The 27,759-nt window shown below is 44.4% G+C and overlaps 1 protein-coding gene across 2 annotated transcripts in view; it reads right to left on the reverse strand.

Moving 5' to 3' along the window:
• Positions 1 to 27,759, reverse strand: part of C2CD2 (C2 calcium dependent domain containing 2) — a 234,808-nt gene that overhangs the window by 42,802 nt on the left and 164,247 nt on the right. For both annotated transcript variants that reach the window (XR_016315248.1, XM_089691885.1), the window contains exons 9-13: positions 18,883 to 18,947; positions 17,252 to 17,358; positions 10,696 to 10,879; positions 2,778 to 2,891; positions 2,559 to 2,686 (exon numbers count right to left, since the gene is read on the reverse strand). Coding sequence is in view for 1 of the 2 variants with exons in the window: in XM_089691885.1 (XP_089548011.1) it covers positions 2,559 to 2,686; positions 2,778 to 2,891; positions 10,696 to 10,879; positions 17,252 to 17,358; positions 18,883 to 18,947 (598 nt within the window). In the remaining variant the exon portion in view is untranslated. The remainder of the gene's footprint in view (positions 1 to 2,558; positions 2,687 to 2,777; positions 2,892 to 10,695; positions 10,880 to 17,251; positions 17,359 to 18,882; positions 18,948 to 27,759) is intronic.

Raw genomic sequence — 27,759 nt, forward strand, 5'->3', positions numbered from 1 at the left:
TTTTTTTCTGCATTATTTATTTAACCGTCATGCAACACTGTGACCCATATGACATTTTTATCATTTTAATGAGACAGGTAGAGCTTTGTTTTGCTGGTATTTATTCATCACTGTTTTTTATTTTTTTGCTTGAGGTGATTGTAGCCGTATTAGTGCATTTGCGACAGAAACAATTGAGTACTGTCCGTGATACTTTTTTTATTTGCACTAACATACAATTTTGAGGACAAGCTTTCGGGGAGTGTCCCCTTCTTCAGTACTGCTTGGACCTTGAAGAAGGGGACACTCCCCAAAAGCTTGTCCTCAAAATTGTATGTTAGTGCAAATAAAAAAAGTATCACGGACAGAACTGAATTATTTTTTTGCTAAACAAGAAATACTGTAATGTAAAAAAAATAAAATAAAATTTCTTAGTTTCTGTTATAAAATGATGCAAATAAGTAATTTTTCTTCTTTACTGATGAGATTTCAGAGATGGGCATTGATGAGGTGGCACTGATGGGGCTGCACTGATAATTGTGTACACAATGTACTACTGACAGCCTTGCCTTTCCTTTCGTCACACAGACAGTGTGAAGAAAGGACTGCCGATAACTGGAAAGACGGTTTACATGTGATCAGCTGTGAATGGCCCTTTGCCCAAATCTGTGATCAGCTGTGTCCACACAGAGCGCTCTCCGGATGTGCACCCTGGGGAGAGCACGGGGTGGGGCTCTTGGAGGAAGTCTATAGACACTCTCCCAGAACTGGACGACCGTGCTGTAGCTGTCTTTTGGCAAGTGGTTAAAGTTAGGAATTTACAAAGAGTACAAATGATATAAACAAGTCATTGGACGCATTTATTTTCTTTTGGTGGGGAGCAGGTACCTGGTTTTGACAGGTACCCGCTCCCACTTCTGCTCGGATCGCCTAAGTGGGTCAGGTGGAGGACCTGTGATGTGTCCTTTAAGGTAACGGGCATGGAGAGGAGGAGGGGGGGGGGGGGGAGAACTTCCACTCTGATTACTTAGGCAGTCGGAGAAGAAAGAAATGGGAGAAGGTACCTGCTAAAACTAGGTACCCGCTCCCCCCCACAAAAAAAAAACCTTCAAAAGTGGGGAAGGTGTTGTTAAAGCGAAGTTCCGCTTTAAATAAATACATTAGGGTACAAATGTAGATAACCTCTAGCCACCCATGCAACGTTCACATGCTGCACATGCATCTATGGATGGCCAAGGTCTATGGGCTGAGAGTGTGCTCACTGCCTGCCCCCAGCACAGTGAATGAGCTGTCACAGACAGATATAGGTCTCTAGCCATGATTGGGAGTCTGTCCCACTGGCTAAAATAACTACTCTGACAGCCAGTCACAATGGTCACCTGATCAGGAAGTCCATCCCATCCCACCACACCCCCAAATCCCCTGTCCACCCAGTGTATACAAAGAACCAATTAACCGCTTCCCGTCTGCCCTATAGCAGAAGTACTGCTACAGTGCGGTACAGGTGCGCAAAATCACGTATATATACGTGATTTTGAAATTCCGGGAAATGGGGCACGTGCACTCTACCCGTGCTGCCATTTGCGGCTGTCAATCGCTGGGTCCCGGCCGGTGATTAATTGCCGGTGCCTGGCGATTGCGGAGCATCTCCAACAGGGGGGAAAGCTGTTTGTAAACAAAACAGTTCTCTCACCTGTCAGCTCCTGCACAATGCTTTGCATAGCTCACTGTCAGCCATGCAAAGCAGTGTGCTTACAGTGAAGCACTAACACAGCATAAAACAGCACACAGCACACAGTTAGCCCTTTGATCGCCCCACATGTTAACCCCTTCCTGCCCAGTGCCATTAGTACAGTGTCAGTGCTTTTTAGTAGCACCGATCACTGTATTGGTGTCACTGGGGAGGTTATTGACACCAAGTCAGTTCCCCCCAGTGTCAGAATCCCGCCACAGTTCCGCTTTACTAGTAAAAAAGAAAATAAAAAAATCTCAGTATATATACCGCCATTTGTAAACGCTATCACTTTCAAATAAACCAATTAATTTACACGTATTGGGATTTTTTTTTAGCAAAGACATGGAGCAGAATACATTTTGGCCTAAATTTATGACAAAATTAGATTTTTTAAATTTTTTTACTGGACATGTTTAATAGCAAAAAGTCAAAAATATTATTTTTCTCAAAACTGTCGGTCTTTTTTTTTTTTTTTTTATAGCGCAAAAAAAAAAAAAAACCCCAAAAAAACCGCACAGGCGATCAAATACCACCGAAAGAAAGCTCTATTCTCGGGAAAAAAGGGAAGTACATTTAATTTGGGTGCAGCGTTGCATGACCACGCAATTTTCAGTTAACGCAGCGCTGTAACGCAAAAAATGGCCTGGTCAGGAAGGGGGGGGGGGGGGGAGGTAAATCCTCAGGAGGGTAAGTGGTTAAAGGAATGGCAGGGCTGGGTGGGAAGGGGTTAACCATTTCCATAACTTGAACCTAAAGCGATGAAACATTTTAGATAAATTTTGCATTGGATCAGCAATGTCCACCCCTTGTATACAGTAAACACATCCTTGGAAAACACATTTACCTTCGAAATTCCTGATATAATTATCGTACTCTTCTTGCGGGGAGATTTCAACGATTGTTTTGACGATTCTCTGAGCTGTCTTATGGCGGCTTCTGCGACTGGATCCGAGCCGTTCAGCATTAAAAGCTCTATGTACGAGAAAAGAAACAATGATATCAAGCTAACTAGGCGCTCGTTGGTCACGTCACCTAAACAAACATGGAAACCTGGACACCATACCTGTGTCTGAAGAGGACAGGGCTTTGCTAACCACGCCGCTGTGAGATGGGATCGCCTGCACAGAGAAATCTCTCTCAATCACTTTTATTTTAGGTGGAGTGCTGGCTGGTGAATCTGATGGACAAAAACAAATGACATGAAATTACATGACTGCCTTGTAAATAGCTCACTTAACAATCCATAAGTTGAACACAAATGAGTAAAAGTGTTAGTTGACCTTAACAAAAAAAAAGTAAAGGTGAACCAACACCAGAATAACTCCCCCTCCACCCCCCCATCCCCAGTCCCTGCTGTACTTACCTTCAGGGTTGCCAAGCTGTCACCAACCCTGCAGCTGCTCAAGCAGTCCAGGGATTTGAAATCCCCGCTCCTTTCTCTCTTCTGCATCAGCACTTCTGAGACAGACCAGATGGATTCTGATAGGTCAGTGCCATCAATGTGTCATAGTGGCGTCTGGAGTCTGCAGGAGGATTGTGTTCTAGCGGATGAGCCTGTGTGCTTGCAACCTCAACCAGCCTATCTGTGCAGTGTAGGTTTTCTTGTTACCTGCTCACCTGAGTACAGTTAAAGTGTTACTAAACCCACAATGGTAAAATCAGTCTGTATAGACAGAGACATGCTGGTAGGTGAATTGGATCCTGTCTAAATTGTCCCTAGTATGTGTATGTATGAATGTGAGTTAGGGACCTTAGATTGTACGCCCCTTGAGGGTTAGGGACTGAAATTGACGGCGCTATATAAGTACCTGTAACAATATGCAGTAAAGCATGTGTGTATATATATATATATATATATATAATGCATTAATAAAATATATTGCAAACAAATATCAAGTGACTGAGTCCTAATAAATTTCCACGGCGTGATATTGCAATCACGCTAGTGCTGCATGCATATCTTTTAAAAATCTGTGATCCTATGGTGTCTTCCAAAGGTGTATTACCAAACAAATATAGTCCACCAATTCATATATATTGTGCTCCTTCACCAGTTGTGCTCTCACCTGACGTATATGGCCAAACCATTAACCTCCTCGGCGGTATGATTATTTCTGATTTTTTGTGCTGAAAGCGGTACATTTTTTTGCATGGAAAGATGTAGTTTTTTTTATTGCAGGCTGTAATTTTTAGGAATAACTCACTGAAATCTGTCCGAACAAGAGTCTAGTAAACATCCCGGGTATGATCAAATTTTAAACACGAAATCATACATTATAATTTAATAAATAATCATAAAAAATAATAATATAATAATAATAAATTTAATTCAATAATATAATCAAACCAAAAACACTGAAATTTGAAACACAGAGGCAAATTCGTACATCGCTGAGCAAAGTGGCAAAATCGTTTTCAGTGTCTGATGAGGAATTTCCCCCACAAATCATTATCACTCAATTCTGCAAGTGGTTCTGATTTACTATCGCTGTTCTCTAGCCGGTCTAAAACCGCTTTTGACCTAAAGGGACGCTTTTTGGACGCCATGGACGTTTCTCAGTTTCCAGGCAGAAAGAACAGTCAAAATGTAGGCAGGGCGCCGGACAAAGCACTCGGGACAAAATGTATGTGAAATGCACTGAAACAGCAATGTTTTACTATGTAATAATCATTTTTAAAAAAATGAAATTTTTTTTCCGGCGCCCGTACGTCCCGATGTCACAGGGACCGGAACACGGAAGACGGATGCCGGCATCAGCCGGAGGAGATGGCCGGGGACGCTGCAAGGGACACATCGTGGGAGCGCAGGACAAGGTAAGTGCTGCAGGGACTCCCTGAGCAACGCCGCATGGTAAGCCCGAGTGTAGCTCGGGGTTACCGCTAAGGAGGTTAAGTGAGGTCATACAAGCTTGTGTCCCTTTAATTGGGCTCAGAAGTGGACAAATGGATAAATCCCTGTATCCCAGATGGATGGATGAATGAATGGAGTTTTTCCTTTTTCCCAGCAGGGGGTCTCGTCCTTTCCTAGAGATCTTTCTCCTGGAGGAGGATGGATGGATGGAGTTATCCCTCTTCCCACTAGGGGTCTCTTGACTTCTTTCAAACTTTTTCCTCCATGTGTATATATTCCGTGGCTTCATCAGGGGGAATTGACTGAACGGCACGGCGCTCATTGACTTATATAGGAACTACGGGCGCCATTCTCTAGTAGTCCGCATGGCCACAGCCATGTTTTTGGGGTCCAGTTCTTCTATTAGTGATCGGAGTTCGTGTGACTGGCATGCAGTGTGACAGATTCATCCGAGCTCCATGATGGATCGGCTGCATTGCCATTTCACTCCACTCCCTCACTATCTATTTATGGGGCAATCAAAAATATTAATTTATGTAAATATTGGGCAACTAGATGACCATTAACATTAGTATTAAACAACTGGATAACATTGACCCAACTGAAACTTTCCAAAACCGAGTTTCTTGTCTTCCCCCCCCAGCCCGGACACCACCCCCCATTGACTTCTCCATCACATCCAACAACGCCACCATCAAACCCGCCCCGCAGGCCAGAGTACTTGGTGTCATGCTGGACTCCAACCTATCCTTCCAGCCCCAAGTCCAATCTTTAACAAACTCGTGCAGACTCCACCTCCACAACATCGCCAAAATCCGCACGTTCCTAACCCCAGAAACCACTAAACAGCTCATCCACTCCCTCATCATATCACGACTCGACTACTGCAACTCCCTCCTCACTGGCCTGCCTCGCCGCTGACTATCCCCGCTTCAGTTCATCCTGAATACGGCTGCCAGGCTCATTCACCTTTCCAACCGCTCCATCTCCGCCACCCCCCTCTGCCAATCCCTCCACTGGCTTCCGATTGCGCAACGGATCAAATTCAAAATCCTAACACTGACGTACAAAGCCGTCCACCATACTGCCCCGTACTACATCACTGACCTAATATCCAAGTACCGCCCAGCACGCACACTCCGCTCCTCACAAGACCTCCTTCTCTCTAGTTCCCTGGTCTCCTCCTCCCATGCCCGCCTCCAGGACTTCTCCAGGGTGTCACCCATCCTCTGGAACTCCCTGCCCCAACCCATCAGATTATCACCTACTCTCCTCTCCTTTAGGCGCACCCTGAAAACCCATCTCTTCAGGGAAGCCCACCCCACCCCCTGCTAACCTGCCGACCTCCTCCACTCTTCCTACCACTCCATCCCCCACAGCTATCTCCTCCTGTGCCACCATCCCCTCCCTCCTAGATTGTAAGCTCGAAAGAGCAGGGCCCTCGATCCCCTCATGTTTTGCATTGTATTGGTATTGTTCTGTCACATGTTCTGTCCCCTTTTGTAATGTACAGCGCTGAGCAAACCATTGGCGCTTTATAAATACTGTATAATAATATAATAATAATAATTAAGGGTGTGTATAAAAATCCACAGTTGGCATAATTTTCTTTTCTGGAGAAAATCATCTACATGACCCGGTGGCGTAACGCGTAGGAGAGGGGCTCTGACATCACGACGCTTAACGGCAACCACACAGCAAGTATATGGGAGTGTGGCAAACATATTAAGGATTATTCAAAATTGTACAAAAAGCTGTTTTATCTGTATACTATGTGAGTGCACTACATTTATTTCATTTTTTAAAAAGAGTATAAGGCACTATATTTTCTTTTTAATTACATGGAATATAAACACATGGAGGAAAAAGTTTGAAAGAAGTCAAGAGACCCCCTAGTGGGAAGAGGGATAACTCCATCCATTCATCCGCCTCCAGGAGAAAGATCTCTAGGAGAGGACGAGACCCCCTGCTGGGAAAAAGGAAAAACTCCATTCATCCACTTGGGATATACGGATTTATCCATTTGTCCACTTCTGAGCCCAATTAAAGGGACACAAGCTTGCATGACCTCACTTAACGGTTTGGTCATATACGTCAGGTGGGAGTACAACTGGTGAAGCAGCACAATATATATGAATTGGTGGACTATATTTGTTTGGTAATACACCATTAGAAGACACCATAGGATCACAGATTTTTCGAAGATATGCATGCAGCACTAGCGTGATTGCAATATCACGCCGTGGAAATTTATTAGGACTCGGTCACTTGATATTATTTGTTTGCAATATATTTTAATTCATTATATATATATTCAAATGTACTGATAGTGGAGCGCGACACCACAGGTTTTTGATCTGTTTAGACACACTGGTATGAGTATGTGTATAGTGTAGGCGACCCACTCATTTATTTATTACTCGATTATTTGCATATTAGTGTAATTATTGCACATATATCAAACATACTATGATCTATTAAATTATCTGGTAGATTTTATACATATATTTCACCTAAAGTAATATACCATAGTAGCTCACAAGAATCACATTTATAAATGCAGTAAAGCATGCTTGTTTAACCCACTGTGGGTTTTTTTCTTCCACATGGTGTAAAAAGGCTGTTTGATCCTGTCTTCTCCAGATCCTCCACCATACTGTCCCCAATCCATCTGCTGATAGTACAGAGCCCTAGGAGACACTTTGTATATGCTCAGTTTAGTGTGCATTGCTAGAGAGTTTTTTTTTTTTTTTGGGAGGGTGCATGTGATCAGCACAGGGCCAGTCAGAACTATCTAGACAGTGGGTCAGGGGTTACACAGCCTGGAGTTTATATTTACTAAAATAATTGCATTTCCATGTTCTGTGGGAGACCGGATATAGTGAATGCAGGGTCCTAGGCTTAGTAATACTTTAAGCACAGACAGAATTCTTAAGCCCTGCAGAAGGGGGAGTGTTTTTGGCCCCTGAAATGCGTTGGCTCTATACAACTATGAATTGATTTTGGACATATATTTGGCTCTCTCCATGGATTGCATGTGTGTGGATTCTCGACTCTGGGTACTTTTCTTATTTTCCTGAGGAATGCTTTGTGGAGTGCTACCAAACCGGAGCCAGTGTACCCAATGACAATTTATGTGACCCTTAGAAAATCTGAATTCAGTGCCCCGATTGTACTTGCATTTGGGTTTCTATTGCTGTTGGTTTCTTCTTGTTCCCCTAATAACTAGTCCAGGTGTCACCGGGACAGGAAAAGATGGGAATATCCCCAATAAAATCACAAACCTGAATATAAGCCAGTTCTATTTTTTAGCAATTTCTCTACAAAGAACTAAAAGATAAAGATGTGCCTAAAATTGGGCTTTAATGTGTCTCCCAGGCTCAGAAAAAAAAGCAAGAAGGTCTTTCTTGTTTTATTGGCTGCCTTGACTTCTGTCCAAGTAGGCACTACACCCCACACCCTACCATTTGACAGTCCAATGCCACAGCCTCATTGCCAGTAGAGGCTCTGGTATTGGACAACATGAAGTTTAACCTGCTTGTATTTCTGGTGCCTCCTTTTCCCCTTCATCGAGATGCTAATTTAAACAAAAACTGTTTTCATTACCATATCTTATTTAAGACCCAGTGATGTCACCACTAGGTCTCTGTGCTTCTCTACATAATGCACGCAGGCAGGGGCAGACTGACAACTCATGGGGCCCCCCGGGCAATAGGGGATCATGGGGCCCCTGTGTCCTTGCCCAAACTCAAAAAAGCCTATGAAAAAGGTACCAAGGGCATCTCATGGAGCCCCCTACTGACCCCGGGCCCTCGGGCAGTGCCCAAGTTTCCAAATGGTCAGTCTGCCCCTGTACGCAGGTCATGGCTGGTGGAAGGAGCCGGAAGGGTGCTGTACACAGCGTCTCGAAATCATGACAGCAGTCTGCCTCAATACTCATCCCAAGAGCTTTCAGTCCTGATACAATCAGTGGGCTGGCTCTTCGGAGGGGTTATTCAGATATCCAAATGCCTTTATGAGTGGGTGTCAGTCTGGGGAAAGGGGCACTCCTAGGCAGGCTGCATTTGCATGAAAACTGCCCTTGGTAACGCCCACCTAATGCTCAGCTGCCATGATTAAAATTACTGCAATCCAATTAACCACTTCCTTCAAATCCGGGAACTTTCACCCCCTTCCAGTCCAAGCCAATTTTCAGCTTTCAGCGCTATCATACTTTGAGTGACAATTACTCATGCAACACTGTACCCAAATTAAATTTTAATCCTTTTTTTTGAGACAGATAGAGTTCTCTTTTGGTGGTATTTGATCACCACTGTTTTTATTTTTTATTTTTTTGCTATATAAATGAAAAAATAAAAAATTTTGAAAAAAAAAAATTTTTTTTTCGCTTAGTTTTTGTTATAAAATTTAGCAAATAAATAATTTTTCTTCATAAATTTAGACCATAATGTATTTTGCTACATTTTGGGGGTACAAATAACCCAATACAGTGTATATTATGTAGTCTGTGTGGAAGCTATTAAGTCTACAGCCTAGTATATATATTTGAAAATTGATCAGCTAAGACCCTAAAATGCCGGATGCTGGTATGGCATATAGCAGTGATCAGGACGTTAGCATGTGGTATGGCGATGATCAGGACGCTGGTATAGGGTATGGCGGTGATCAGAATGCAAGTATGGCGGTGATCAGGACATTGGTATGGGGTATGGCGGTGATCAGGATGCTGGTATGGGATATGGTGGTGATCAGGATGCTGGTATGGCGGTGATCAGAATGCTGGTATGGCGGTGATCAGAATGCTGGTATAGTGTATGGCAGTCATCAGAATGATGGTATGGCGGTGATCAGGACATTGGTATGGGGTATGGCGGTGGATCAGGATGCTGGTATGGCATATGGGGTGATTAGGATGCTGGTATGAAGTATGGTGGTGACGGGGATGCTGGTATGGGGTATGGCGGTGATCAGGGCACTGCTATGGGGTATGGTGGTGATCAGAATGCTGGTATGGGGTATGGTGGTGATCAGAATGCTGGTATGGGGTATGACGGTGACAGGGATGCTGGTATAGGGTATGGCGGTGATCAGAATGCTGGTATGGCGGTGATCAGGACATTGGTATGGGGTATGGTGGTGATCAGGACGCTGGTATGGTGGTGGATTAGGATGCTGGTATGGCATATGGGGTGATCAGGATGCTGGTATGAAGTATGGCGGTGACAGGGATGCTGGTATGGGGTATAGCGGTGATCAGGGCACTGCTATGGGGTATGGTGGTGATCAATGCGCTGGAATGGGGGTGACCAGGGTTCTGGTATGACATATGGTAGTGATCAGGGTGCTGGTTTGGGGTATGGCAGTGATCAGGACATTGGTCTGGGGTATGGGGGTGTTTTTGTGCACACTGGGACAGGCGACAGGGGTTGGCTGCATGTTTTATTATGTATATACTGGGGCACTGATCAGGGACACTGAAGTGGCTAGATCAGCAGTCTGTGAGTGCACAAGCAACCTGACAGGCTGCTGTACATTCACAGAACGCAGGATCGCTTCTCTCTACTCTCACACTGAGAGTAGAGAGAAGTGATCTTTACTTTCACTTTCCATTGTTTACTATGTGAGTGCTGTGATTGGTCACAGCAGTCATGTGGTAAAACACCATATGATCAACTGGACACAATGGTAATGTGATCAGCTGTGTCTGTGCGACACACCAAGCACTGGGCTCCGGGGTGCTCTGTGAGCTGCGCAGGAGTCATCGATGCAGGCTGACGTACAGGTACATTAGCCCGCATCGGCAAAGCTCCCTGCCCACTATCTACATACAATGGGTGGATGGGAAGGGTTAACAAAAAGGGCAAGCCAAGGGCAGTCGTGCTGGGGAGGAAAGTGCTAGATGATACTGGATGTGCTCCAGGCAGGAAATGAGGTGGGCTCTACCTGACTTGCTGCAGCCTCTAATGCACACCGAGTAAGCAGTTATTTTACAGGAGAGCAGCCTCACGGAAGGCCGGAGTTCAACTTTCTTCTGTTTCTTGTGGACTCAGGGGAGATCTCAGAGTTCCCACGTCTGCACACCTGCTGTGTCCTTCCCTGCTGGATTTTGTATTTGCATTTCTCAACCTACCGGACGATTTTTCGGAGTAGCCCCCTGGACTCTTGCTATCCAGCCGTGGTTTGGACGTCACGGAAGTGATGGTGGTGACCACAGTGCCGCAGGGCATCACGGTGCGGTCCATCTCCACTTTCTTTGCCGGTACCGGTACTGGGACCGTAAAAGATTTCAATTCATTTGGTTCCACAAACAAGAACTGGAATGAAAAACACAAATGGAATTTCGGTTTAGCTCTCCCACTATGAAGAAGAAAACAATCGATACAAAGAGTGGTGGAATGAGAAGGAAACATCTTCCTCTCAGACAAATGAGAAAACCAGACGCAGGAACTGGGACACGTCTCAGACATGAAATTAGGCCAAGCTGTCTGAGACCAGCAGGTCTCCTCTGTATGAGGGTGTGCAGAGCGCTCATAGTATGTAGTACTGCTGATATGGACATGGGAAGGGTTAAAATGTGATCAAATTCACTCAATGGCCACTAAAGCCCAACTCCGGGAAGAAAAAAAATGATCACCCGCAGTGGGGATGCGACAACACTGAAAGGAATAAAGTGGTTGTAAAGCCAAAACATTCTCTGCATTACGGTAAAAACATTTTATAGCTTTCTGTCCTCCTCTATGAGAAGGGGAAGAGGTCTGCCGCTGTGCACAGCTACCTCTCCTCTCCCCTCACTTCCTCTCACACAGGACTTGGGCAGCAGCAGAAGCCATTGGCTAAGCCCTGCTGTGTGAGTCTATGGAGTGTGGCTCCACAGACACACACAGCTCGGGAGTGAGCATGCAATGTGTGCCTTCATAGGAAGTGGCTTGCTATGGGGGCACACCAAGAAGAAGAGGAGCCAATTGGGGGAACCCAGAAGAGGAGGTTTGATGCTGCTCTGTGCAAAAGCATTGCACAGAGCAGGCGAGTATATTACGTTTATTATTTTAATTAAAAAACAAAAAAACCTTTAGTAACCATTTAATTGCTCATTTTGTCTACAGGAGAACAGAAACTGATTTACATATCTGATCCTCCGCTCCCCTGGCAGACTACATTTCCCCTATCTGGTGGTGGACCATCCCTCAGCGTTCTCACATCCAGAGCTATGGACCCTGCTCTGGTCTTGATGATGTCACAATCCTAGACCGCTAGAGATCAAGGGACCGGTCTAGCTACCAGGAGGAACAGGTAAGTAGATTTCCTTTCATGTTTAAAGAAATTCATAGCCTTAAGATTTGTTTACCTTAATGCATTCTCTGCAAGATCAAAGATCCAACCCCCAGCCCCCACTTATACTTACCTGAGCTTGATCTCAATCCAGTGCTGTGCAGGGAACAGCAGCTCTCTCTCTCCTAACTGGGCAGATTGACAGCAGCAGGAGCCATTGGCTAGAGCTGCTGTCAATCAAATCCTATGACGAGATAGTAAGGGGGTGGGGCCAAGCCTCGGTGTCTGTGGACACAGGCAACAGGGCTCGTGGGCGGGCCCATGTGAGTGCCCCCATAGAAAGAGCTTCACTCAGTGAAGAGGAGGAGGTAAAAGCTCCGGCAGAGGACCAAAGAAGAGGAGTGTCAGGGTTGCTCCGTGCAAAACCATTGCACAGACCAAGTATACATGTTTATTATGTAAAAAAAAAAAAAATGTAAGATTTCAAATCACTTTAATCTGTTGGCGCCGACGGTACGCAAATGCATGGCCTCTAGGCAGCTGGGCCTTGACCCTGAAAGGCCGCATATTTGCGTACCCACAGCAGGGGCGGACTGACCATTTGGAAACTTGGGCACTGCCCGAGGGCCCAGGGTCAGTAGGGGGCCCTGGTACCTTTTTCATAGGCTTTTTTTAGTTTGAGCAAGGACACAGGGGCCCCATGATCCCCTATTGCCCGGGGGGCCCAAGAGTTGTCAGTCCGCCCCTGACCCAAAGTAAACAAACATGTGCCGAGAGCGTGTGCCCCCTGCACAATTACTGCCTCACAGGAAGGTCACGATTTCTACTTGTGATCAGGACCTTACCGATCATGTGACCGCTGTGACAAAATAATCACGGTGGTCACATGACCCTTAACCCCACCTTGCCTCCCGTGTGTCACAAACCCCTCACAGGGCTGGAAGGTGCCGGAGCCAAGGGGTTAAACAGGCGTTTATGAGAAATTGTCCCTTGCACTGTAGGCACAACCCCACCACATGGGAAGATTTATTTTTTATTTGCTTGGCTTCAAAAAATATGGAAACCCGGAATCTATTTTTCAGTACGGTTGCCATCTTTGTCTCACTGTGTACCGTTTCCTAAAAGCAAACCTTTACCCTCTTTAACCACTTCCAGTCCAGACACTTTCACCCCCTTCCTGTCCAGGGCAATTTTCAGCTTTCAGCGCTATCACACTTTGAATGACAATTGCGCGGTCATGCAACACTGTAGCCAAATGAATTTTTTACCATTTTTTTGAGACAGATAAAGCTTTATTTTGGTGGTATTTATTCACCGCTGGGATTTTTTATTGCTATGTAAATGAAAAAGTACAAAAATTTTGAAAAAAGTGTTTTTTTTTAATAAAATTTTGCAAATAAATAATATTTCACCATAAATCTTTGCCAAAATTTATTCCGTTATCTTTTTAGTAAAAAAAAAATCCAAATTAGTTTATAACCAAAAATTATAATTTTTAAACATTTTTTTTTACATTTTTATTTTTTTTTTATATTATTATTTATTGTTTTTTTTTACATACTGTCACCCTAGCAGTACAGTGTCACCATGGTGACACTGTACTACTTGTGGGGGGTGATGATGATTTTTTTTTTTTTTTTTACACATTGCTTTTACACCCATATAGGATATAAAAGCAATCATTTCTCATTTCTCTTTCTCTCTGTGTGCATTCTTGCACTCATTGAGAAGTACTGAGTGAGCTGTGATTGGTCACAGTTTGTAACATGGTACAAGGCTTTTGTGAATAGGCTTGTACCATGTGACCTCTGTCATCATTCACAGATTTCACACGTAGTAAGCAATGATGTTACAAGTGACATCTTGCTTACTACTTTGCATGTGATCACTGATTGGCCAATCAGTGATCACATGATCGGGACCTCGTACAGAGGTCCCGTCCGCCGATCGGTGTTTCACTGTGTCCGGAGGACACAGCGGGCACCGCATCGCGGTGCTGCGTGCTCCCAGGGAGCGCGCACAAGCAGGGTGCGGGGAGGCCGTTTATAAACGGCCACCCGACCCTGCACTGCCACCGTCCGGCCGTTTATATGCAACTGCCGGTCGGGAAGTGGTTAATTTTATTTCCCCAAAAACCTTTTTTTTGTGATACCTCTAATTGCACTTTTGGGACTGTCGCCTAGGCAAGAATTCCAGGCCCACAGCCTCTTAGGATACAGACCTCACTCATCCCAGGAGGCCTCGGTACCGTGACACATGCTCCTCATCAGTGGATGGGTTCTGCAAGAAACAGTTGACCCCTTGATGATAAATGTATAAAAAGATGGCGGTTCAGGACCCATGGGCCGAGGTGGATTGCAGCAAAACAATGCTGGATTTACTTGATGCGGGAGTATCTTAGGGAGGACGCAGTAAACAAGGTAAGAGGGGATGAAAAAAAAAGCAAAAAAACACAGGAGGTGAGATTCACCTTTAACCACTTCCAGACCAGGCCTTTTTCTGGCACTTCTTGTTTACAATCAGATTGTAACAATCAGTAATTTTTGCTAAAAAATAACTTAGAACCCCCAAACATTATATATTTTTTAAAGCAGAGGCTTTAAAAAAAAAAACTGTGGTTTTTCAAACACAATTTTTTTCGAAAAAAAAACTGTTTTTTTTTTTATTTTAATGCAAAAAAAACAGGATACACAACCCAATATTTTTTAAAGATGTTAGGCTGAGTAATAGATAATGACACGTCACACTTTCAAATTGTGCCCACCTGTGCAACGGCAACAATTGATGTAAATTTTACTATCCACAGGCTTTAAAAACGGGGGGGGGGGGGGGGGGGGGGATGGGATACGGGGTTGGGAGCGACGAGGGCAATTTACTTTTATTTATCCACTGTCACTTTAAATTTTGCTGTCACAAGGAATGTAAACATCTCTTATGACAGCAATAGGCCTGTGACAGGTACGTCTTTATGGAGGGATCTGGGGTCAATTTGACCGCTGTCGTTAAAAGCATGTAATCACACCAAGATCAGTGTGTTTAAATGCTTTTGATTTTTAAAAATGGTGCCAATCTTTCCCAAGTGTAGCGGAACCGAACATCGACCACAGACACCACAGCTGACCAAACAAGACTAGACAACACCAGTCTGTATAAACATGGAACTCTTCATTTGAAATTTGAACTGGATTTTTATACACTCAGGGGACAATTCCCCCTCCCTGCATAATGACACAGGGCGGGGCAACCTACACTTAGCAACAAGACACACCAGCAGACAGTCCCATCAGAAGAGAAGGCGGCTGGAGACACCCCCCACCAAACCAAACACATACATCCCATAATATTTGCTCCCAAGCAAGACACACAATAGAACAATGGGATGCAACCACATGGCATTAAATAATCCACAACCCCCCACCCCAATATTAGGCCAAATCACCCTGTATCCCTAACAGGCACAGGGTGACTTACACATAATAGAGATATGGGGAGCTGAGACAGGGGTCTCCCCACCTCTCCAAAGTGATCTGTGTTCCATGGGCCCCCCACCCAAAGTGACTCCCGTCACACCGAGTAAACCGGAAGTGATATCTAATCATCACATCTGGATTACTATATCTCAGGCCCGAACAAAGCTGATCGTTCGGGCTCCTGGTGTGATGGGAGCCCCCGCTAAAGCCACGGAAAGAGGCGGGAGGGGGAGGTATGTCCCCTCCCGCTACTTGTAATAGCAATCGAGCGGCTAGATGCTTCAATTGCTATTACAAGAGAGACAACGGTCGGTACCAGTCCAAGTATAACTGCTCAAGCTTCAGCGACGTACGCTGCACACTGAAGGGTTTTTACCTTAATGTATACAATGTATGAAAGTAAAACATCCTTCAGCCTTTAACACTCTGACAATGGCCACGTAATCAGGACCCCATCCTGCTGGCTCCCAATCAGAAGCCTTTACTAAGAGCTGTCAGTGACAGAGGTCAGTGTGTGAGAAGCACGCTGAGAAGGTGACCTCAGCACATGACCTCCTGGTGGTGTGCACACATATGTGGGCATTTCGCTATCGACAAGAGGTTATCCGGAAGAATGACAAAAGATTGAGTGCACGGTACATGGCCACACAACCTGAGCATGCCACCCTGAACCCACAGTGTACTGATACACACAGAGGTTTTGAAGTGCATCTTTCAGGATCACCCACCACTGCCTGAAGACTGAAGTTTGGACTCCAGTGCGTCATGTGACCAGCCAGAAGATATTAAAACAAAACAAAAAAGCAAGTAATAAATAAATAGATAAAACATAACATCTTGCTGAAGGGGTCCTAAAGGAAATGGGTCCAAGGCTACTAGATTTGGGCTTCAACGTGTAGTGAGGGCTTAAAATATCAAGTCATGAGCTACTAGCCAGGCCTTATAGTTACTCACCAACAACAAACACACACAAACAGAGACACCTGCTGTACACACAGACATGTACACACACGCGCACACACACACAGAAACATGTACACACACATGTACATACACACACACACACACACACACAAACAGAGACACTTGTACACACACACACACACACACATACAGAAACATAAATGTACACACACACACACAGATATGTATACACACACACAGGCACGCACATACACACAGATACATGTACATACACAGAAATGTACATACACAGAAATACACACGCACATACACACAGACACATGTACATACATATACAGACACATGTATACACACACAGGCACGTACAGACACACATACACACAGATACATGTACATACACAGAAATACACATGCAGATACACACAGACACATGTACATGCAGACAGATGTACGTACACACACACACCGAGCCTGCTCAGCAAGACGGCCCTGGGGTACACACTCGCCCCCACCATAATTTTCACTCGCCATTGGCGAGCAGGCGAGTGGAAATTTTAAGCCCTGGTCTATGATTCTATGGGATTGATTTACCAAAGGCAAATAGACTGTGCACTTTGCAAAGTGCAGTTGTACTGTGCAAGAGCAGTTTCTCCCGAGCTTAGTAAATGAGAAGAAGCTTTGCTGACTTCCATCATCCAATCATGTGTGAGCAAAAATGCTGTTTTTTTTTTTTAACTATTCCTTGCATGAGATTGGGTATCTTTGCAAAGTGAAGCTCTACCTCATTTACTAAGCTCTGGAACAACTGCTCTTGCAGATTACAACTGCACAGTCTATTTACCTGTAGTAAAGCAATCCCTATGTATCCTGCCACAGTAGAAGCAACAAAATGACAGCACGCAGTCTCCCCATAGCTGGAGAGCTGGAAAATATCTGATGGAACGCCTTCATTCTAAATCGCTTTACATAACCTACTAAAACTTTGATCCAGTTATTACAATTCTTTAACACCTGGGTACCTACCTGAGCGCTGACCAATCCAGATGCAGAGCTGAGTGGAAAGCTTTGCCTCCCCGATGGGTTCTTCCTGAACAGATCTAAAGGGACTGTCGCCCAGGTCAGGGGGGGACCTTTAAAAAAAAAAAGCAATTTGGCAGTTATATCCCCTGCACTATATACACATCCATCCTATTTCACATACAACATTCCATCCTGTGCCAAGTAGGTTAGCCTGGTATAAGGGCTATAACTAGAGATTAATTACTGAAGATTGATTAATTACTGAAGATTGATTAATTACTGGATATTGAATAATTAATGAAGATTGAATAATTACCTTTGCATTAACTGCCTGGATGACAGGGATATATCTATTGTGGTCATTTATGTAGCTAGTATAAATGATTTAAAGTTATCATTTCTAATAACTTGCATTTTAATTGATAAGACTCTATATGGTGTAGATCAAAGGTGTCAAACACAAGGCCCGTGGGCCGAATCTGGCCCTCCAGACCATTTCATGTGGCCCTTGCACCTCTCCAGCAGGAACCCCCTTGTCTCCGCCCCCACCTTTCTCAGCAGTCGGCAACAGAGAGGAGAATAGAACCCCTCTGCCAAATCCTGCACTTCTCAGTGCAGCTGCAGCACCCCCTCAACTCTGCCTCCCCTGGTCTCAGCATTCAGCAAATTGTGGTAACTGACTCCACTCCTCCTCTGGTCCTCCTCCAGACCCTGCACTTTCTGCTTTCCAGCTCTGCCCCCAAAGGGGGTGCATGGTGATGTTAGGGAGGGTGTGATAATCTTGACATCTGATGTAATGGGGGGTGGGGTTCTCTGGACATCTAGTCTTACAGATACAACCGGCCCTTTGAGGGCAACCATAATGCTGATACGGCCCGCTGTGAAATGGAGTTTGACATCCCTGATGTAGATAATTATACAATATATAGTGCGCAGTATAATCTATAACCCTGTATAGTGTAGGTTAATATATAGTACATACAATAATCTATAATGCTGTATACTGTAGATTGATATGATATACTATATACAGTGTATGTGTATAATATATATTTATTTCAGGTACTTATATAGCGCTGCCAATTTACATATATATTGTACATTCACATCAGTCCCTAACCCTCAAGGGGTGTACAATCTAAGGTCCCTAACTCACATTCATACATACACATATTAGGGCCAATTTAGACAGGAGCCAATTCACCTACCAGCATGTCTTTGGAGTGTGGGAGGAAACCGGAGTACCCGGAGGAAACCCATGCAGACACAGGGAGAACATGTAAACTCCAGGCAGGTGGTGCCGTGGTTGGGATTCAAACCAACAACCCTAGTACTGCCAGGAGGAAGTGCTAAACACACACACACTTTATTTTTTTTTTCCTTTTCTATAAACACACGTACTTGTTCTTGGTGAATGATGGAAAAAGAGCTGAAGCCAGAGGCTTGACAGGCAAGTAGCATTTTAAAAGGGGGGGGTCTGTAAAGCAGCCTTAATGTTTTGCCTGGAAAGGTTTATTTTTTTGCGGAACTAGTTGCCCAGAGTTCAGCTTTAACACGCGGCTCGTCCCATCTCCCTTTTGCCTGTGGAGATCTCTGTACTAGTTGCAGATATGAACCCCGATCACCATACTCACTGCCTGCAGGTTTCTCAGCTTCGGAGATCTGGAGAAGCAGCTCCTTGGATTTTGCATTCAGTTCTCTATTAAACAAATAGAAAGAAAAAGTAACGAATTAGGATAAAAAAAAGCAAAAATCAGATTCAGGACAAATATATACTTCCTCCTTTTCTAATGCAGACACAGTACTGGGAAGACCAATGAGGCTCCATTTATTTATGTATTTCAGGTACTTATATAGCGCCATCAATTTACACATATATATTGTACATTCACATCAGTCCCTAACCCTCAAGGGGTGTACAATCTAAGGTCCCTAACTCACATTCATACATACACATACTAGGGACAATTTAGACAGGAGCCAATTAACCTACCAGCATGTCTTTGGAGTGTGGGAGGAAACCGGAGTACCCGGAGGAAACCCACGCAGGCACAGGGAGAACATGCAAACTCCAGGCAGGTGGTGCCGTGGCTGGGATTCGAACCAACGACCCTAGTACTGCCAGGCGGAAGTGCTAACCATTTAGCCATTGTGCTGCTCCATGCACACTAGCGTTTTTTTTGTAGTAGTGTTTTAGTAGTGTTTAGGAGCATTAGTGTTCTATTAGTGTTTTTACAGTACACGTAGGGGAAGAGAAAAAAGCCATAAAAAACGTAAGTGCATTTTAGTAGCGTTTAGGAGTGTTCAGCGTTTTATTTTGCTCACAAATTGCTCCCAAAAGCACAAAAAATGCCATTTTTTTCTGCACCAGAAACCCCCCCCCCCCCAAAAAAAACGAAAAAAAAAACAAAAAACGCTCACAACTAGCTGCTAGGAGCTTAAAAGCCAATAGTATTACCCTGTGTGACTGTGCACACTATGTTATTCTAGAAGCGTTTTTTTAGCTTCAGCCCGGGTTCACACTCATGCGGTGCGGTATATTGCATGTGATTCGCACAGGAACCGCAAAGCATTCCTGTGCAAATCACATGTGAATTGTCTGCGGTGCGATTTGAGCTCAGATTGCACCACATCTGCACCAAGAATGTGCAGGACCCTTTTTTGGGTCCGCACTAGAATTGGATCGCATGGGTATTCACACCTATGCGATCCAATTCTGCACATCGCACTGCGTTTTGTGGACCGATTTCGGGGTGTTGTGACTTAACATACACACCCGCAGCGGTTCGCATGAACTGGGTGCGATTCTGATGTGGTGTGGAATTCACATAGCAAACTCTGCAAATTCCGGACCGCATCAGTGTGAACCCAGGCTCAGCGTTAAGCAGAAAAAAAATAGCAGAAAAAAAAAGCAGAAAAAAAAGCAGAAAAAAAATAGCAGAAAAAAAATAGCAGAAAAAAAAAAGTTTTTTGGGAACGTTTTCCTGGCCGAAAAAAAACATCTGAATTGCTCCTAAACTCCATGCACTTGTGCATTTTTTATAAGCAAAAAATAAAAAAAAAAACACTGGATGAAAAAAGCTGATAGCAACATTTTTGTGCTGGCTTGTAGTAGTATTTAGGAGCATTAGTGTTTTATTAGTGGTTTTACAATACATGTAAACAAAACAAACCATGGAAAAAAAAGCTATTAGGAGAGTTTAGCGATTTTTTTTTCCTGCCGAAAAAACGCTCCCAAAAACAACTATTTTCTGTCCTAAACGCTGACACTTGAAATAGGCTTCTAGCCTAACACAGTATGCATGGACACATAGGAAAACACTAGCTTCTAGAAACAAACAAAACAAAAAAAAAACAAAAAAAAAGGCCTATAACAGCTTAAAAAAGTGCTAGTGTCCATGGAGCCTTATGCCAGCCATAGACGGTTGGAAAATCGGCCGATTTTCGCACTGTTAGTGGGTTAATTTGTCGGCCGCTTTTTTCCACTTTTGGATTATCGGTCATGTTGGAAAATTTGTGGAAAACGACCGATTTTCGCGTCAATGATGGTCAAATCGTACGATCGTTTTTACAAAATAAATATGCGCATGAGCCGTGACCTGGAAGGAACAGAAGTTCTGCCTGTTATATGGGGTGAACTTTATGACTTGTTCGGCCGATTTTCGTAATAATTGGTGGTTACGTCGGTTTAACGAACAACTGATGTTTGTTTATCGGACAAAAAAATAGCCGGTTTTCGAGCCGTCTATGGCCTGCATTAACCACCTCCTGCCCGCCATATAGTCCAATAACGGGCGCAAGGTGGTTCTCTCGTTCTGGGAGGACGTCATATGATGTCCTCTCATTCTCACCATGCGTGGCTCAGGGGGCGTGCAGCGCGGAAATCGGCGGTGCACTGTGTCCCTCAGACACAGCGGATCACCGATCCACGGAAAGAGCCGAAGATGTTGGCTCGGTCATGTGATCAGCTGTGTCCAATCACAGCTGATCATATGTAAACATCTCCTCATGAGCTGTCACACTGACAGCTGGAGAGGAGAGCGGTAATCGGCATCCCTCAGAGGGGACATGTACACTGATCATCAGAGCACTGATGATCAGTGTGCCCTGATGATCAGTGTAGCCCCAGCAGTGCCACCTGTTATTGTCAATCAGTGCCAGCTGTCAGTGCTCATCAGTGCCACATATCAGTGCCTACCAGTGCACATCAATGCCACATATGAGCTGCCTTTCAGTGTCACCCATCAGTGCCACCTATCAATGCCAATCAGTGTCATCTATCAGTGCTGCCAGTCAGTGCCAGTCAATGCCGCCTATCAGTGATGCCTGTCAATGCCCATCGGTGCCACCTACCAGTGCCTCCTCATCAGTGCCCATCAGTGCCACGTATCAGTGTAGCCTATCAGTGCCCATCACTGCAGCCTCAGCGCACATCAGTAAAGGAGAAAAATCACTTATTTACAAAATTTTATAACAAAAACTAAGAAAAAACATTTTTTTTTTCCAAATTTTCAGTGGTTTTTGGTTTAAGAAAAAATAAAAATCCCGGAGGTGATTAAATACCGACAAAATAAAGCTCTGTCTCAATATGATACAAATTTCATATGGGTACAGTGTTGCATGACCACGCAATTGTCATTCAAAATGCGACAGCGCTGCAAGCTGGAAATTGGCCTGGGCAGGAAGGGGGTATAAGTGCCCTGTAGGCGAGGGGTTAAACTACTAAAACATTCCTAACAGCTTTTTTTGAGCATTTTTTTTTTCTCCCCAAAATGGTAATAAAATGCTAACACCCCTAAACGCTTCTAAAACTCTACTACAAGCTGGCACAGAAACGCTATTATCAGTGTTTTTCATCCAGCATTTTTTTGAGCTTATAGAAACATTAGTGTGCATGGAGCTTTACCCCTCTTAAAGTGATGAAGAAATTCAGTGACATCCTAACTTCCTGTGATGAGACAACAACTCTGTCCCTGTTACACTGCAATCCCAAGAAGTGTTGTCAGACCAATCCAGTTCTCCCCTGGTGGACTACAGAACACCTTTCTCTTGTGCTCCCGTGCTGGACTATAAAACACTTCCCTCAGCAATCCACAGAAACATACATATATAGATTGTATAGATTGTACATGTATGTGTGTGACTTCACAGGGACTGACACCTCCGAGGCGGATTATAGAAAATCTACGGGTTGACCTTCTGTGGAGAGCGAGCGATCAGGGAGGTGACTTGCGATTATGCTCCTTGGATGGTTTTTGCACACTATCTCACGTTTTACGGATTTTAAGTTAGCATAATGTTTTTGTGAATATCCGACTACAACAGTTCTGAAATTTGAGAATAACTAAGACTGCCGAGTTGAAGTGCTCACAACAAATACAATACATATACAGGCCCATTTTTTTTGGGGGGGGGGGGGAAACAGAGCAAAGTTCCTTTTAATTCCTATGATACTCACCACCATCTCGTGGCCGTAATGCGGTTTTCTGCATTCACTCTATTTTATTTCACTGAATAACATTCGATCTGCAGAGAATTTAGCCAGAGTACATTCAAACATGCCCCATTCACACAGAATGAAATTAAATGCAGTTTCAATGGATGAACAGCAATGAACATATTTCATAAATACTCCCCAAAGTATAATTTGACACTTCCTCTAAGGCCAGGACATTTTTTAACTGGTTGAATCAACCTTTCAACTATTTTAAAGAAATAAAACTGAAATTTCAGGCAGACAGCAGACACCACAAGGGGCTCACTATGGCTTTAAAGTGTTACTAAACCCACAGCAGTAAAATCAGTCTGTATATGCAGTAAAGCATGCTTATTATACTCACTGTGGAACCTAAGGAGTTAATCCTCTGCATTGTGTAAAAAGGCTGTTTAATCCTGTATTCTCTGATCCTCCCCTTCTTCCAGTGTCCCCCTCTTATCTTCTGATAAGACATAGCGTGTGGAGACACTCTGCACATGTTCAGTTTGGTGTGTATTGCTAGAGGTTGTTTTTTTTTTCTTGGGAGAGTGCATGTGATCAGCACAGGGCCAATCAGCACTGTAAAGACAGAGGTCAGGGGTCCTGCATCCTCCTAGAGCAAAATGACAACTCCTTATACATGCTTTAACCAGTGCTCTGTTGAGCACTGATAAAAGTCACAAGACTGCTCTAACTGCTGATGAGAAAAGGTATTTAAGAGTTTATATTTACTAAAATAATTGCATTTGCATGTTGTGTACTGTGGGAGACCAGATATAGTGAATGCAGGGTCCGGGGAGAACAGATATAGTGAATGCATGGTCCGGGGAGACCAGATATAGTGAATGCAGGGTCCGGGGAGACCGGATATAGTGAATGCAGGGTCCGGGGAGACCAGATATAGCGAATGCAGGGTCCGGGGAGACCAGATATAGCGAATGCAGGGTCCGGGGAGACCAGATATAGTGAATGCAGGGTCCGGGGAGACCAGATATAGTGAATGCAGGGTCCGGGGAGACCGGATATAGTGAATGCAGGGTCCGGGGAGAACAGATATAGTGAATGCAGGGTCCGGGGAGACCAGATATAGTGAATGCAGGGTCCGGGGAGACCAGATATAGTGAATGCAGGGTCTGGGGAGACCAGATATAGTGAATGCAGGGTCCGGGGAGACCAGATATAGTGAATGCAGGGTCCGGGGAGACCAGATGTAGGGAATGCGGGGTCCGGGGAGACCAGATGTAGGGAATGCGGGGTCCGGGGAGACCAGATATAGGGAATGCAGGGTCCGGGGAGACCGGATAAAGTGAATGCTGGGTCCGGGGAGACCGGATATAGTGAATGCAGGGTCCTGGAAGACCAGATATAGGGAATGCAGGGTCCAGGGAGACCGGATAAAGTGAATGCAGGGTCCGGGGAGACCAGATATAGGGAATGCAGGGTCCGGGGAGACCGGATAAAGTGAATGCAGGGTCCGGGGAGACCGGATAAAGTGAATGCAGGGTCCGGGGAGACCAGATATAGGGAATGCGGGGTCCGGGGAGACCGGATATAGGGAATGCAGGGTCCGGGGAGACCGGATATAGTGAATGCAGGGTTTAGTAACACTTTAAAGACAGCTCCTTCTGTGGAGTTATCTTGTTACACAGGCCGTCACTTTCTTGACCTTGGGGCTTGAAGTGGTACATATACCAGTAAAGTGACTGTCATGAAACAAATCCTCCTACATACGTTGTATCTGTTTATCTACATTCCTCTCTTCTGTACAGCCATTCAATGTACAGAATTTATACAGCTTGTCTGTGAGTTCAGAAAGCAGGGGGTGGAGTTGAAGTTACATTCTACAGAGCACAGTGAGAGGCGACTGTAGGGAAGGGACACGCTCCCCCCTTGACACAGCACAAAAGGACAGAGTTGAGGCTGTCAATCGCAGACTGTGTGCTGGAGCTCACCGTTGGCTTTTTTTTTTTTTTCTCTTGGTGTCAGGAAAATTTGTCAGAAGTGACTGATGCAGAGGAGCAAGGCAGCAGACAGAAATGACTCAATGCTCTGGATTGAGACAAGTACACACTATAGAGGGCTATGCTTTGTTCATATTTCATTCCTAGATGGTAAGCTCCGAGGAGCAGGGCCCTCCTGTCCCTCTTGTATTGAACTGCATTGTTGCTGTATTGTCTTCCGTTATATTGTAAAGCTCTGAGCAAACTGTTGGCACCATAAATCCTGTATAATAATAATAATAATATCTGAGGTTAAAAACTACTTTAACCCCTGTCTTCCCATCCCATCAATCACCCTCAATATAATCTAGTCATCCAGGACCACCATCAGGATCCAATCGCATACACAGAAATGTCCACTCCTAGCTTCTCAACCTGGCTGCCCAATTTACCAAGCCTCCATAGTGACAGCAGATGACACCCATAGGCACTAGGTCACCAGTTTGTGACAAACAGCCACCACCTCTACACTTTGGCCCCATATTTGGCTCCAGTGGTGCTGTGTGGACCCAATGGGGGTCATTTATCAAACCAATAAAAGTGGATATAACAAAGTGGATAGGAAGTGTCCTCATTAGAACACATAATACTTGAAGTCCGAGGATCAGCTGGCGACCAATCACCATCGGTGAGGTAGGACATGTAATAACTATGTAATGGTCTATTTGTACCACCTAATATTTCTTCTTGGTTTTTCTTATCTTCTTTCCGGCTTATCCCTGATTATTCTTCGTAACATGCAGCCTGTAACAGACACTATGTCATTAGGTCTTTAGAAGCTCCCGTGTTCTAAAAGTAGATTTCTACCTCCAGTGACCTGCTCTATATGGAGGCTGAGGGACAGAAGTGGAATAGGCACAGCTACCAGAGGAAGAATTTATACATCTGTGGTTGTATTACAATAATGTAAATATGGTACAGCAAATTGGTACAACTTTATGATAAACATCGGGATAAAGGGTCAACTACCTGCAGTGATATTACATAAAAGAGTGCAGCGCTTAATAAAGACATTTGATAACCAAGCAAATCAATAAAATCGGTATCCGAATAAAATTAATTAAATGATAAAAATAATAAAAAAGTTCTGATGTATAATCAATATATCTAGGAAAAAAGGTGACTTGTGCTCTGGTGACTCTGGACCAGGTATCAGTGCAATAGTGGTAAAGGTAATGCGCACTCACCGGATGCGCATGTATAATGCGCCTTATGTTAATAATCCAGATGTCATCGAATAGGAAAGGGTCAGGAACAGGAAGGTCTTCCCTCTAAGGGATGGTGGGTCCTCAGACAGGATACTGAGGGGTTGCTACAGGTGGTCCTCGTCCTCTAGGGCTCCCCCTTTTTTGGGGGATTGGATTGGCGACCCCCCTCTGAGGATGTGTTTGAGCATGATACGCGTCAGGAGGAGCCACATCACGCTGTGACGCCACGCCGCCGGAGCAACGTGGAGCTCCGGTGGCCATCTTTAAATATCAGATGGTTAGTCTTGATTGATCACTATGTCATTTTATCCTTTGATGCATCACAATAAAATTGTTTATACCTACTACAATATGGGAGTATCCTTGTCCCTACCCCCTGGGGGAGCTCTCTAAATTTACAGACCCACTGCTTCAGGATGAATCACTATATCTATAGCGGATATCTGCATACCCAGTGAGCAACATCAAGTTCTTGAAAGGGGGAGCCCTAGAGGACGAGGACCACCTGTACCAACCCCTCAGTATCCTGTCTGAGGACCAAACATCCCCTAGAGGGAAGACCTTCCTTTTTCTGACCCTTTCCAATTCGATGACATCTGGATTATTAACATAAGGCGCATTATACATGCGCGTCCGGTGAGTGCGCATTACCTTTACCACTATTGCACCGATACCGGGTCCAGAGTCACCAGAGCACAAGAGTCACCTTTTTTCCTAGATATATTGATTATACATCGGAACTTTTTAAAATTATTTTTATCAGTTTTTATCATTTAATTAATTTTATTCGGATACTGATTTTATTGTTTTGCTTGGTTATCAATTGTCTTTATTAAGCGCTGCACTCTTATGTAATATTTATGTTTTAGGGTGATATTGGTTACCTTTTTTGTGCATGGCAGCTTTTTGGTTTACGTTTAAGGCGCTCGCACCTCTATTTACATATACCTGCAGCGATATGCTTGTTTTGCAAAAGGATGCAGAATGCAAACAGATATCAAGATTAAAAAACCAAAACAAGACCCTGTCAACAAAAAAACTCAGGTGGTCACTTGCAGCATTTTTTCTTTTTCATAAATGGACTTTATTCACTTGCAACGTGCCTTTAAACATGCTAGAAAATTTGACCGCTCTACCTGTCAATTCTCTAGCACAACCCCAACCCTCCCTGTCGGACATAGCTCTCTCCTCTTCTGGAGTGTCTAATTTTTGTCTAAGCTGGCCAAGCTCCTCCATCTCTCCCCTTTCCTCCCTAAAGAACCTTTTAAGTAACTGCCGAGGGAGTGGCGAAGGGGTAAATGCTCAACAAGGGTTCTGTGGAATTCTAGGTTTCCAGAAGTTGCAAGGAGTTCCCTGAGATGTGGCTGACTGACCTCCCACCTGACAGTGCCTGCATAGTTTTTGGATCAACACCACTTGGCACAGCAAGCTGAATGACACCAATGAACTTTTAGCTGTTTTAAAGGTTGGCATTCTGACCACCACTGTAAACAGAGCATTCTTTTGAGAAGCCACAAACATAAGGAGCAGTCTTCTCACTGACCACTAAAGTAAGGGACATTCTTCCCACTGTCCACCAATGTAAGGAGCATTCTTCCCACTGATCACCAATGTAAGGAGCATTCTTCCCACTGACCACCAATGTAAGGGGCATTCTTCCCACTGACCACCAATGTAAGGGGCATTCTTCCCACTGACACCAATGTAAGGGGCATTCTTCCCACTGACCTCCAATGTAAGGAGCATTCTTCTCACTGACCACCAATGTAAGGGACATTCTACTCACTGGCCACCAATGTAAGGGGCATTCTTCCCACTGACCATTAA

The sequence above is a fragment of the Staurois parvus genome, unplaced genomic scaffold (assembly GCF_062004578.1).
Source record: "Staurois parvus isolate SC_StPar_1 unplaced genomic scaffold, SC_StPar_1.0 ptg000574l, whole genome shotgun sequence".
Classification (NCBI taxonomy): domain Eukaryota; kingdom Metazoa; phylum Chordata; class Amphibia; order Anura; family Ranidae; genus Staurois; species Staurois parvus.